This window comes from Triticum urartu, chromosome 4A (genome assembly GCF_056163025.1).
Source record: "Triticum urartu cultivar PI428250 chromosome 4A, HENAU_Tu73, whole genome shotgun sequence".
Taxonomy (NCBI): domain Eukaryota; kingdom Viridiplantae; phylum Streptophyta; class Magnoliopsida; order Poales; family Poaceae; genus Triticum; species Triticum urartu.
The window spans coordinates 324,071,798-324,084,737 of NC_141876.1; the positions used below are offsets into that span (position 1 = coordinate 324,071,798).

Here is a 12,940-nt window from a genome sequence, read left to right on the forward strand (position 1 = left end):
GGCGCCCGCCTGGTATCGATCGTCAAGGCTCACATCACGAGGACCTCCCGAGGTTTGCCTTGCCTTGACCTCTCGGCCCCTCATGAGCCTGCCTGGCGAGGCCACTCCTGAGGAGGTCTTGCGTCGCCCGCCTCGCGAGGGTCTTGAACACCTCGGCGATGAAGACGGGCCGTACAGACCTGCTAGCCCAGCCACGCCGTGGGCCGCAGGCAGGCAAGTCTAGGGACCCCCGTTCCCAGAACGCCGACACTTCCTGACTTGCTTAACAATGAGCTATAAATCACCTCTGATGATGAGCTTCTTGATTCCGAGGTCTGCCGTGATCTTGAGACCCGCAAGCAATCCCTCGTACTCCGTTATGTTGTTCACTGATTTTTCCCGGGTAAAGTGCATCTGGACTACGTACTTGAGGTGCTCTCCGGTGGGCGCGATGAGTATCACGCTGGCGCCAGCACCTTGCAGTGAGAAAGCACCATCAAAGTACATAACCCAATCATGGCAGGTCTCCTTGCCGGGAAGGGTGGTTTCTTGAACCTCTTCGTCGGGCGTTGCGGTCCACTCCGCTATGAATTCTGCCAAGGCTGGGCTCTTGATCATTGAAGTACTTTCGAACTTGAGGCCAAAGCTCGAAAGCTCCAATGCCCAGTCCACAATCCTCCCTGTCGCATCTGGGTTGTGCAAAATCCGTTGCAAAGGGAGGCAGGTGATGACGATGATCTCATGCGCTTGGAAATAGTGACGCAGCTTTCTCGAGGCCATGAGGAGGCCAAAAAGTAGCTTCTGCATACCAGAATATCTTGATCTAGCTCCTTGCAAGAGGGAACTAACAAAATAAACGGGGTGCTGCACCACCTTCTTCTTCTGTCCCACTTCGCCCATCTGCTCAGACTCTGCCTTGCCGGGATCGGGCCTTGCCGGGGGTTCCGCCTTGCCGGTGTCAGGCTCTGCCGGGGAGGGCCCCAGTCCGCCATCCGATGGCTCTGCTACTACTGCTGCTTCTTCCTCAGGTTCCCTCCGCGCCACCAGCGTAGCACTGACCACTTGAATACTTGATTCGTTGTTGCTAAGTACGGCAGCAACGGCTCTTGTGGTTTAGGCATGACTTGTATTGGTGTGGAGGAGAGGTACCTCTTCAAATCTTGAAGCGCTTCCTCTGCCTCCAGAGTCCACTTTACTGGACCCTCCTTTTACAAAACTTTGAAAAAGGGGAGGGCGCTCTTAGCAAGATTTGGAGATGAACCTACTCAGGGCAGCAACGTAGCCGGCGAGCCTACGGACGTCTTTGACCCGTTTTGGCGCCTCAATCTGCTCGATTGCCTTGATCTTGTCGGGATTTGCCTCTATTCCGCATTGAGACGCAAAGAACCCAAGAAGTTTTCCGGAGGGGACACCGAGCACGCACTTCTCTAGGTTGAGCTTGAGGCTGATCTTGCGTAGATTTGCAAAATGTTTCTTATAAATCTTGCACGAGCGTGGCCCTGTCCTTGGTTTTGACCACTATGTCGTCCATATAAGCTTCCATATTTCTATGTAGCTGGGGCTCAAAACCAATCTAGACTGCTCGGGCAAACATTGAACCAGCGCTCTTCAACCTGAAAGGCATTCGTACAAAACAGTATGTACCACATGGGGTGATGAATGCATTTTTTCCTCGTCTTCCTTCATCATGAAGATCCGGTGGTATCCTGAATAGGCGTCGAGGAGTGACAGTAGGTCACACCCGGAAGTGGAGTCCACAATATGGTCAATGCGTGGCAGAGGGGAAGGATCCTTTGGACATGCTTTATTGATATCTGTGTAGTCAATACACAGCCTCCATTTCCCATTTGCCTTACACAACACTACTGGATTGGCCAGCCATGTAGGTTGGAGCACTCTTCTAACCAGGCCTGCCGCCTCTAACTTTCTAATCTCCTTGATAATGAAATCTTGTCGCTCCAAAGCTTGCTTCCTGACCTTCTGCTTGACGGGTCGTGCATGAGGACAGACAACAAGATGTTGCTCAATCACCTCTGTAGGAACGCCGGGGATGTCGGATGCTTGGCATGCAAACACATCGACATTCGCCCACAGGAGGGCGACGAGCATGCTTTCCTATTTGCTGTCAAGGGTGGAGCCTATAATAAAAGCCCCGCCCGTGCCATCCTCCTTGACGGACACCTTCTTGGTTTCTGGTGGTGCAGCCTTGGACTTCTTGCTCTTGTCGGTGGAGCCCTCCGGCACATCCTCAATGGGAGCGCAGCACTCCGAAGAGGTGCGCTTGACAGAGTGGGTGTAAGAGGTCTTGCCGGAAGAGGTCTCGCCGAAAGAGGTCTTGTCGACAGGGGTCTTGTTGGCCTTCTTCCTCCCCTGGGCTTCTGCGGCAGGAGCAAGTGCCATGGCGGGAGTCGCTGCAACTGCCTCTCAGTAGAGTTGGTCGGCGCAGATGAGCGCGTCTTTCTTGTCAGAGGAGACAGTGATGATGGTCAGCGGCCCCAGCATCTTTAGTGTGTTGTAGGCATAGTGTGACGCCGCCATGAACTTGGCCAGCGCTGGGCGGCCAAGGATCCCATTGTATGGCAATGGGATCTCGGCGAAATCGAAAACGATCTTCTCCATCCTATAGTTCAGCTCGCCCAAAAATGTAATGGGTAGCATGATTTTTCCTTTTGGCTGGCTCCTTCCCGGGTTGACCCCTTAAAACGTGCCTATCTCCTCGACATCTCCATCAGGAATCTGCAGCCTCTTGATCACAGTGGGTGAGATCAAGTTCAAACCGGCCCCACCGTTAACCAGCACTTTTGTCACCTTGAGGTTGTGTATTGTTGGTGAAACCAACAACGGCAAACACCCGACCGCAGTTGTTCGTTCAGGGTGATCCTCGGTGTCAAAAATGATGGGCGTGCGGGACCACTTCTGTGGATTCTGGGAATCGAACGATGGCTTCGCCGCAGTGACCTCTCGTGCCCACTATTTTAGTTAGCGATGAGAGATGTGCAACGAGGTGCCACCGTCGACGCACATGGCCTCTTTAGCTTTCTGGAACTTGTGCCCTCCAGACTCGTCGTCCTCGTCGTGATCATCATCTTCCACCTTCTTATCGCGGCCCCGAGCGGGCCTCTCTTGTTGATTATCTTTGCCGCGGCGACCTCCTTGGCCGCCACGCTTCTTGCCGGACCCCTCAGCACCTTGTTGACCCTTCTCCTTGTCCCGCCTTTCATATTCAACTTTCTGCTTTTCTGCAAGTAGCTCAACCTGTCGGCAGTTCAGGAGGTCATGGCCCTTAGTGCGATGGATCTTGCAGTACTGCTTGTCGGAGCCTCCTGGCTTGTCGGTGGCCGCCAAGGCCCGGCAGGCGGCGCACCCGGCAACCTCCTTGCTGGGGTCATCAGCCTTGGCCTTCTTGGCGGTGCCGGGGTCGCTGGATCCCTCAACGACAACCACAGTCTTGCCCTTATGCTTCCTGTTGCGGCGCCGGCCCTTCTTCATCGGGGCGGCGGCGTCTTCGTCCGTGGAGTCGGTTTCCGCACCAGCGTCCTCGCCGGGGTACTTCCTTCCTTCCTCAGCCCGAGCACATTTATCAGCCAGAACATAAAGTTTGGCTACATCCTTGACCTTGCTCATTGCCTGCTCCTCACATGTCTTACAGTTGCGTACGTTCTGATGGAATGCACTAATGACAGCGGCGGGATGAACATCTGGGATGGTGTACCGCACACGGCTGAATCTTGGTATGTACTTACGCAGGGACTCGCCATCCTTCTGGGGGATGACATGCAAGTCACTTGCCTGGCCAGGAGCTTGGTGGCCTCCGTAAAGGCACCAACAAACTCATGGCACATATCCGACCAGGAAGAGATGGAATCCACTGGCAGGTGCATCAACCACGACATGATGTTGGGCTTAAGCACCAATGGAAAGTAGTTGGCGAGCACCTTATTGTTGCGATGGTGTAGATCCCGAGGAACTCCGACGGGTGAATCTTGCTGTTGTAGTTTTCCCCAACATCAGGCTTGAACATGTGGTGGGAGGGCCACTAGAACTGCAGCACTTCTCGCGTAAAGGCTGGACAACCCACCTCATAAGGCAGGTCGCCAAAGGCCCCTGGCGCTGGGTGGTCCATAGCAGGCCCTGCACGCTGATCCGACTAATGGCGCACCTCCCGCCATTTCTCGATGGTAGTCCGAGCGTCTTCCTGAGCTCGTCCTCGAATAACTCAGCGTTGGTCGCAGCGGGTTTGCGGGTCAGACGACGCTGTGGAAACGTTGTCACAAGCGTCGGCCTGACGAGCCGGTGGCTGCTGTCATGGCCGTGGGGGATGAGAGTGCATCATGGTCGCAACGTCTTCGGTCCTCCCACCACCGTCATGCACCAGCTTGACGGAACACCGGTGTGAGGGTCCCGCTGGGAGCGGCTCGTCTTTGTTGGCGAAGTAGACAAGGCTTCAGATGGTGGCCCTCCACTCGTCGAGCTTCTCCGCAGCAAGGGGAAAGTCAAGGAGTAGTTGCACGCGTGCCAGCGCTTCTGCTAGCGTGGGCGGCGGTGAGAGCTGCATGGACCGTGGCGCGCTCCAACTTCAAACCAGGTTAGAAGGAGCTCTGTCAAGGTCCCGTGGTAGCACGTCCTGATGGTGGCGCACAGGGCTCTTCCCGTGGCGGTCCCCGGGAGCTCCGGCGTCGCGGTGTTTCTCATCGCGCGCGGCCTGGGAAGGTCGCGGCGCAGGTAACAACTGGGGTCCCATAGAGGTTGCCGCACCACCCGTGGGCAGCATGGCCCTGCTCCCGGACCCAGCGGCGCGCGGCTCATCGACTCGGACCCGAACGATGCCGCTGTCCTGGCTTCGATTGCCAGAATGTTGTGGATGCTCGTGGGACACGTCTCCGGCACCATCCGTGGCCACCCGGTTGCCTGCTCGCGCTGGAGCGGACGGGCCAGCCCCGGACGACCCGATCGCTGTGATCCCCTTTTTCTTGGGGGCCATGGTGATGATGAAATCGATGCACTAACTTCCAAACTGATTTTCACAGCATGCGCCTCCCCTACCTGGCGCACCAAAGATGTCGGTGAGAACGACACCTATGGGATCACGTGGAATCCCTTCTACGGTTGGCGGGCGCGGGGCTGTGGAAAGAGCGGGTTTAGAAGATCAACATGGGGGAGTTTATCCAGGTTCGAGGTGCAAGTGATGCGTAATACCCTACTCCTGCTGGTTTGTGTTTATCTGGTGTTCTCGGACTAGCTACAAAGCGTGCAGGGTCCAAAAAGTCCGAATCCGTCTCTAGTATACCTCAGGCCTCCTTTTATAGCCAAAGGGGGTCGCCACAGTGGCACACAGGAGGTGGAAAGTTTGTACTTTATACAAGTCTATCGCCTGGCACCGTTGGACAAACACATTTAATGCATTGCCGGCGTGCCCTCTCACTTTATCGGAAATGACAAGGAAGATCATCTCGTCCGTCCCCACCTCGTCTCACTTTGACGCGCATCCAAGCTAACTAGGCGTGCGGCGCCATGCTGGCTGGCTGGCTGCTGAGTTGGTGCGGTGGCAGAGTCTTCACGAAGATTTGCATGCCACCACGCAGGTGCTTGCTGAGTTGGCCTGGAAGCTGCACGTCGCCACGCAGGTGCCTTCCTTTTTGGCGGGTTGACTGCTGTATTGGAATGACAATGGAGCCTTGGCAGGTGGGGGCTTCGCTGTGGCCCCGCATATGTCCCTGGCAAGGGTCTTGTCGGGGCCCCGGCAAGGGCCTTGTCGGGGTCTCGCAGGCGTCCCTGGCAAGGGTCTTGCCGGAGATTTATGTCTTCTGGTTCTCATCTAGTCTTGTACGTTCTTGGTCTTCACAAAGATCCGCATGCCACCATGCAGGCGCTTCCCGAGCCATGGTTCCGGTGTTGGAACTCTTAGGCTCAAGGGTGGCTGCTCCGCTGGTGTTGGGCAAGTTGCCCTGACAAGGCTCTTGTCGGGGCCACGTAAGCTGCCCCGGCAAGGCTCTTGTCGGGGAGAGCCCACCTTGTTCCTTCGATCCTCGCGCCTCTGTCTTGTCGTTGCTCTAGTAGTATTGTGTCTTTGCTTCCTCTTGTATCCTGCCAAGCACGGCCGCAGGCATGTGGCTGCGACTGCCCGCGCACAAGTAAAGGGGTACAAAAAGGACCCCTACTTTTGTACACCGACAGTTGTCAATCCCTTTCGGGTAACGGTGCTAGAAATAGGTGCGTGATGGTAAAAAGGTTGTAATAGATTGGATAAATAGATCGTGAATAAAATAAGTGCAGCAAAGTATTTTTGGGTTTTTGGATTAATAGATCTAAAAATAAAAGCAAATAAAAATAGATCTCAAAGGAAAATATATGAGAAAGAAGACCCGGGGGCTGTAGGTTTCACTAGTGGCTTCTCTCGAGAATAATAGCAAATGTGGGTAGACAAATTACTGTTGGGAAATTGATAGAACTTCAAATAATCATGATGATATCCAGGCAATGATCATTATATAGGCATCACATCCAAGATTAATAGACCGACTCCTGCCTGCGTCTACTACTATTACTCCACACATCGACCGCTATCCAGCATGCATCTAGTGTATTAGGTTCATGGAAAAATGGAGTACTGCAATAAGAACGATGACATGGTGTAGACAAGATCTATCTATGTAGAGATAGACCCCATTGTTTTATCCTTAGTAGCAACAATAAATACGTGTCGTTTCCCTTTCTGTCACTGGAATCAAGCACCGTAAGATCGAACCCACTACAAAGCACTTCTTCCCATTGCAAGATAAATAGGTCAAGTTGGCCAAAGAAAACCCAAATATCAGAGAAGAAATACGAGTCTACAATCAATCATGCATAAATGAGGTCAAAGAAACTCAAATACTTTCACGGATATAAAAAGATAGATCTGATTATAAACTCAAAGTTCATCGATCCCAACAAACACACCCACAAAGAGTTACATATGGATCTCCAAGAGACCATTGTATTGAGAATCAAGAGAGAGATGAAGCCATCTTGCTACTAACTACGGACCCGAAGGTCTACAAAGAACTAATCAGGCATCATCGGAGAGGCACCAATGGAGGTGGTGAACCCCATCCGAGATGGTGTCTAGATTGGATCGGGTGGTTCGGGACTCTGTGGAGGTTGGATGAATATTTCTTCGACTCCCCTATGGTTTTGGGATTTCTGAGGTATTTATATCGCAAAGAGGTGGTACGGGTATAGCAAAGAGGCGGTCCAGTGGGCACCCGAGGAGGGCACAACCCACGTGGGCGCACCTGGGCCTCATGGCGTGCCCTGGTGGGTTGTGCCCCCCTCGGGGCACCCCCAGGCATAGCCAGGGCCCGTTGTTTTCCTTCTGGCCCATAAAAATTCTCCGTAATGTTTTTTGGCATTTGGAATCCGTCTGATATTGATTTTCTACGATGTAAAAAACACGGAAAAAACATGAACTCGCACTATGTCAATAGGTTAGTACAAAAAATGATATAAAATGACTATAAAATGATTATAAAACATCCAAGATTGATAATATAACAACATGGAACAATCAAAAATTATAGATACATTGGCGATGTATCAGCATCCCCAAGCTTAACTCCTACTCGTCCTCGAGTAGGTAAGTGATAAAAAAAGAATTTTTTATGTGGAATGATACCTATCATATCATATCATATTCTTTTCTTTATAGCATCGACAATTGGACTTTTATGTGATTTAGAGCAATAGTCTAGTTTTGACATAATAATTTAGATACTCAAGCATATCAACAAGCAACCATGTCTTTCAAAATATCAACGCTAAAATGAGTTATCCCTAGCCCATCATGCTCAACCATTGATCCATTCATTAAGCACACTCGAATATCAGCTATACCTAATACTTAAGTAGGATCATATTGCCTCCTAGTTAGTGTTTTTATAAGAGAAATGGAGACTCAAAATAAAAATTGTATAAAGTAAAAGAAAGGCCCTTCACAGAGGGAAGTAGGGATTTGTAGAGGTGCTGGAGCTCAAAGGAAAAACTTAGAGATAAAAACATTTTCAGAGGTGTATCCATCCCACCAACAAAAATGACCTAGATTTCCCAATACTTTCCATGCATAGATATATCATAGGCGGTTCCCAAACACAAAATAAAGTTTATTCCTTTTTCCACCATACTTTCAGTTTACATGGCTAGCTGTATCCACGGCTGCCCTCCATACCAACACTTTCCAAGGAATTTATTATTTGACAACGTAAAGTAAATTCATTTTTTTTGGCATTTCGGGACTGGGCATCCCTAATATTTTTACCTTACTCTTGTGCAATGGCAAGTAAATAAACACTCATCTTGAGAATAACACATCTAGCATGGAAAATATTAGCCACCCCTCACCGCTCCGCGAGTGAAACAAACACACAAAAGAGAAGTTTATTTTGGAAAATTAGAGATGTCACATGCAAATTTGCTTAGAACGACAAAATAATACCGCATATAGGTAGATATAATGGACTCATGTGGCAAAACTGGTTTAATGGTTTTTGGATGCACAAGTAGTGATCATACTTTGTGCAAAATGAAGGCTAGCAAAAAATTGAGAAGCGACCAACCAAGAAACGGATAATCTCATAAGCAAGCATTAAGCATAAATAACACCGAATAATGCACCACAAGTAGGATATAATTTCATTGCATGACTATTGACTTTCGTACTTGCATAGTGAATCACAAACCTTAACACCAATATTCTTACTAAAGCATAATTACTCATCAAGATGACTCACATATCACATCATCATATCTCAAAACTACTACTAAGAATCAAGTTTATTTTGTCCAATGATCTTCATGAAAGTTTTTATTATATCCTTCTTGGATATCAATCACTTTGGGACTAATTTTCATTTGTTGCTTTGTGACGCCCCTGATTCAATCGTACACTAATCATACACGCAAACGTGTACGATCAAGATCAGGGACTCGCGGGTAGATATCACAACACAACTCTACAAATAAAATAAGTCATACAAGCATCATATTACAAGCCAGGGGCCTCGAGGGCTTGAATAAAAGAGCTCGATCATAGACGAGTCAGCGGAAGCAACAATATCTGAGTACAGACATAAGTTAAACAAGTTTGCATTAAGAAGGCTAGCACAAACTGGGATATAGATCGAAAGAGGCGCAGGCCTCCTGCCTGGGATCCTCCTAAACTACTCCTGGTCGTCGTCAGCGGGCTGCACGTAGTAGTAGGCACCTCCCGAGTAGTAGTAGTCGTCATCGACAGTGGCGTCTGGCTCCTGGGCTCCATCATCTGGTCGCAGCAATCGGGTATAGAAAGGTGGAAAAGAGGGAGCAATGCAACCATGAGTACTCATCCAAAGTAATCGCAAGCAAGGAGCTACACTACATATGTATGCATTGGTATCAAATGGAATAAGGCTGTCATATGTGGGCTGAACTGCAGAATGCCGGAATAAGAGGGGGATAGCTAGTCCTATCGAAGACTATGCTTCTGGCCACCTCCATCTTGCAACATGTAGAAGAGAGTAGATGGTAAGTTCACCCAGTAGCATCGCATAGCATAATCCTAACCGATGATCCTCCCCTCGTCGCCCTGTGAGAGAGCGATCACCGGTTCTATCTGGCACAAGGAAGGGTGTGTCTTATTAAATATCCGGTTCTAGTTGTCATAAGGTCAAGGTACAACTCCGGGTCATCCTTTTACCGAGGGACACGGCTATTCGAATAGATCAACTTTCCTGCAGGGGTGCACCACATTTCCCAACACGCTCGATCCCCTTTGTCCGGACACACTTTTCTGGGTCATGCCCGGCCTCGGAAGATCAACACGTTGCAGCCCTACCTAGGCACAACAGAGAGGTCAGCACGCCGGTCTAAATCCTATGGCGTAGGGGTCTGGGCCCATCGCCCTTTCCACACCTGCACATTGCGAACGCGGCCAGAGAGCAGACCTAGCAACCTCCATTACAAAGGAAGTTGTGTTACATGGTCCAACCCGACGCGCGCCGCTCAGTCGCTGACGTCACGAAGGCTTCGGCTGATACCACGACGTCGAGTACCCATAATTGTTCCCGCATAGTTGGTTAGTGCGTATAGGCCAGTAGCCAGACTCAGATCAAATACCAAGATCTCGTTAAACGTGTTATTTTTAAATAACCACGGACGCCGACCAGGGCCAGGCCCACCTCTCTCCTAGGTGATCTCAACCTGCCCTGTCGCTCCGCCACAAACTAATAGTCAGGGGCCTTCGGGAACTCAGGCCCACCTCTACCGGGATGGAGCCACCTGCCCCTTCAGCCCCCAACATCGGAATCACTCACGGGTACTCCTACGAGCTGACCCGAGTTTAGTCACTACCTGTATAGCATGGCAGACGGAGAAGAATGTAGGGCCACTGATGATAAACTAGCATCCTATACTAAGCATTAGGATTGCAGGTAAAGGTAACAACAGTAGTAGCAAGGACAGCCTATGCATCAGGATAGGATTAATGGAAGTAGTAACATGCTACACTACCCTAATGCAAGCAGTATAGAGAAGAGTAGGCGATATCTGGTGATCAAGGGGGGGGGCATGCCTGGTTGCTCTGGGAAGAGAGAGGGGTCGTCAACACCGTAGTCGTACTGGGTAGCAGCGGCGTCGTTCTCGGTGTCTAGCGAGAGAAGAGGGGGAAGAAACAATAAATATTAAGCAAAGAGATGCATAGTGATGCATGACATGACAAGTAGCGGTGCTAGGGGTGCCCTAACGCGGTAAGAGGTGGTACTGGTGAAGGGGGAAACATCCGGGAAATTATCCCCGGTGTTCCGCGTTTTCGGACAGATGAACCGAGGCTCTAAGCAATCATGCATAAAAGAGGTCAAAGAAACTGAAATACTTTCATCGGTATAAAAAGATATATATGATCATAAACTCAAGGTTCGTCGATCCCAACAAACACACCGCAACACGAGAAGTCTACATATCGAGGGGGCTACTAAGCGAGGCACAGAGACATAATGTTCGAGAGACAAACCAATTGACAGATTATGATCAGATTGAGTTGTCACCCTTCTACTGTCATTGTTGGGGTGGGGGGAGGGGGAGGGAGAGAAAGATGTATCGAGAGTGTGCGTGGTAGGCACAAAGGCACAACTAGCGAGTGTGTGTGTGTGTGTGTTTGAAAGAGGAGTAGATAGATTACTATCAAGATCGAGGTGCCACCCTACTTCTTCGGTTTCGGGTAGTGTGTGTGTGCGTGTGTGTGTGTTTGAGAGAGAAGCCAGTCAATAGATTAGTATCAAGATCGAGGTGTCACCCTACTCCTTCGGTGTTGGGAAGTGTGTGTGTGTGTGGTTGTGTGGGTGTGTTTGTCGGGGGGGGGGGCCAGTGATACTTACATATCTACTCTTATAAAAAATAAAGTTGGTGATGATGGTGTTCCTACCAACCTACAATATTGGCCATCCGATTTATATCCGACGGATAGGAAGGAAACTATGGCAATTTTGCAAAAAGATACCCACACCCCTCTCCGCATTTGCAAATAAGGCATTCCCTCGTTCATCCTTTTCTCCCACAAGATCAACTACTCATACAAATGCATCTTGATGTTCCATGCAACGCATGGGCATCTTGCTAGTAGGGAGAAGGAGTTTGTGTGACACATATCTAGCTATATTAAGGGATAGGTAGATAACATTCGTGCGAGGCATACTTAAAGCATCACGAAGATAAACAAAACGGTGTGCATGCAAATGCGAGCGTGTGTGTGTGTGAGAGAGAGAGAGCGACATCTCAAAACAAAAGGTGCTCTGCAGGAATCCCATTGTATGTATTCATATGGTTCCGGAACTCGAGTTAACCTTAGGCATATGTGTGAGAGACATTATTATACTTTGACACATTAGTGGCTGTGGGTGGGAGGAATGAAAGGGGTGGGCATGTTCGACAAATAGAGCATGTGTGTTTATGTGTGAGATACTTGTAGGACGGGGTAGAAAGAAGAATCCTAACCTTGACGGAGGGAGAGAAATACACGAAGTGCGCGTGTATGATTCCGATGCCCACAGGGAAATGAGATATGTATGCATGTGAGAGAGATTGCACAATTCATCCACGTATCACTATCTAGCGATCGTGGACGTGCATCACTTGAACATAAATCAATATCTACTTCGTATCGTGGACAAAGGTACAATATCGATTCAACGCTATAAAGATTGGACACTCACGTATCACATTTTTTCTATTTAAATATACCTTTACAGTTGTGCATGCCAAAGTTACAGTGATGTTTCTTCAAACAACCAATGTAGCTATCATGTACATGCACCATTGTTACTCTTGCATTCAAAATCATTAGTCTTGGATTATTTAAGGTTCTATTATGAAGTAATATATGTAATATTCACATATGAATTCAATGGGTATGCAATTTATGAAATGGAGGCTATGTAACCATATGAGGTAACACTTTTAAGTAGCGGACTACAATATCCATTTCTTTTTGTGCGCCTCTACACTAACACGCAAATGCATTGTGTTTAATGTAAATAACCAATTGCAGTAAATTATCAATTTACACGAAAATACATAGGCTGAGTGTTTGATCCCTTTTTTGTGAACACGCCACTACACCCGTACGATTGGCCCCGTGTGAACGTCCAAGTTATCAACGCATCATCCTGAGTTATTATCTTTTTTTCTGGGGTGGACTTCACACCAGTTATTAACTGCTGACACCTGCCCCGTGTACACAGTCTCGCATGACCTTCCCGCTAGCATGGTCCAAAATTAGTTGAAACTGGATACGAACAATCCCGCGGGCGGCAAAATCTCCTGCCTCCTTCTAAAATTACCGCCACCCTAGTCTTTAGCAGGTGAAATTCCCCTTTTGTCCTTGGTGCACAGAGACTAACAGTTATAATACCTCCCTCATCTACATAATAGGTCGGGGCTGCTTTGGTAACTTCCG

At 49.2% G+C, this 12,940-nt stretch overlaps 1 protein-coding gene across 1 annotated transcript; it reads right to left on the reverse strand.

Annotated features, from left to right (window-relative positions):
• Positions 1-273: 273 nt before the first annotated feature.
• On the reverse strand, positions 274-879 carry LOC147975731 (uncharacterized). Its single transcript, XM_087520555.1, has one exon. It carries the CDS (start codon positions 877-879, stop codon positions 274-276), a length of 606 nt encoding a protein of 201 aa, XP_087376681.1.
• Between the last annotated feature and the right edge of the window lie 12,061 nt (positions 880-12,940).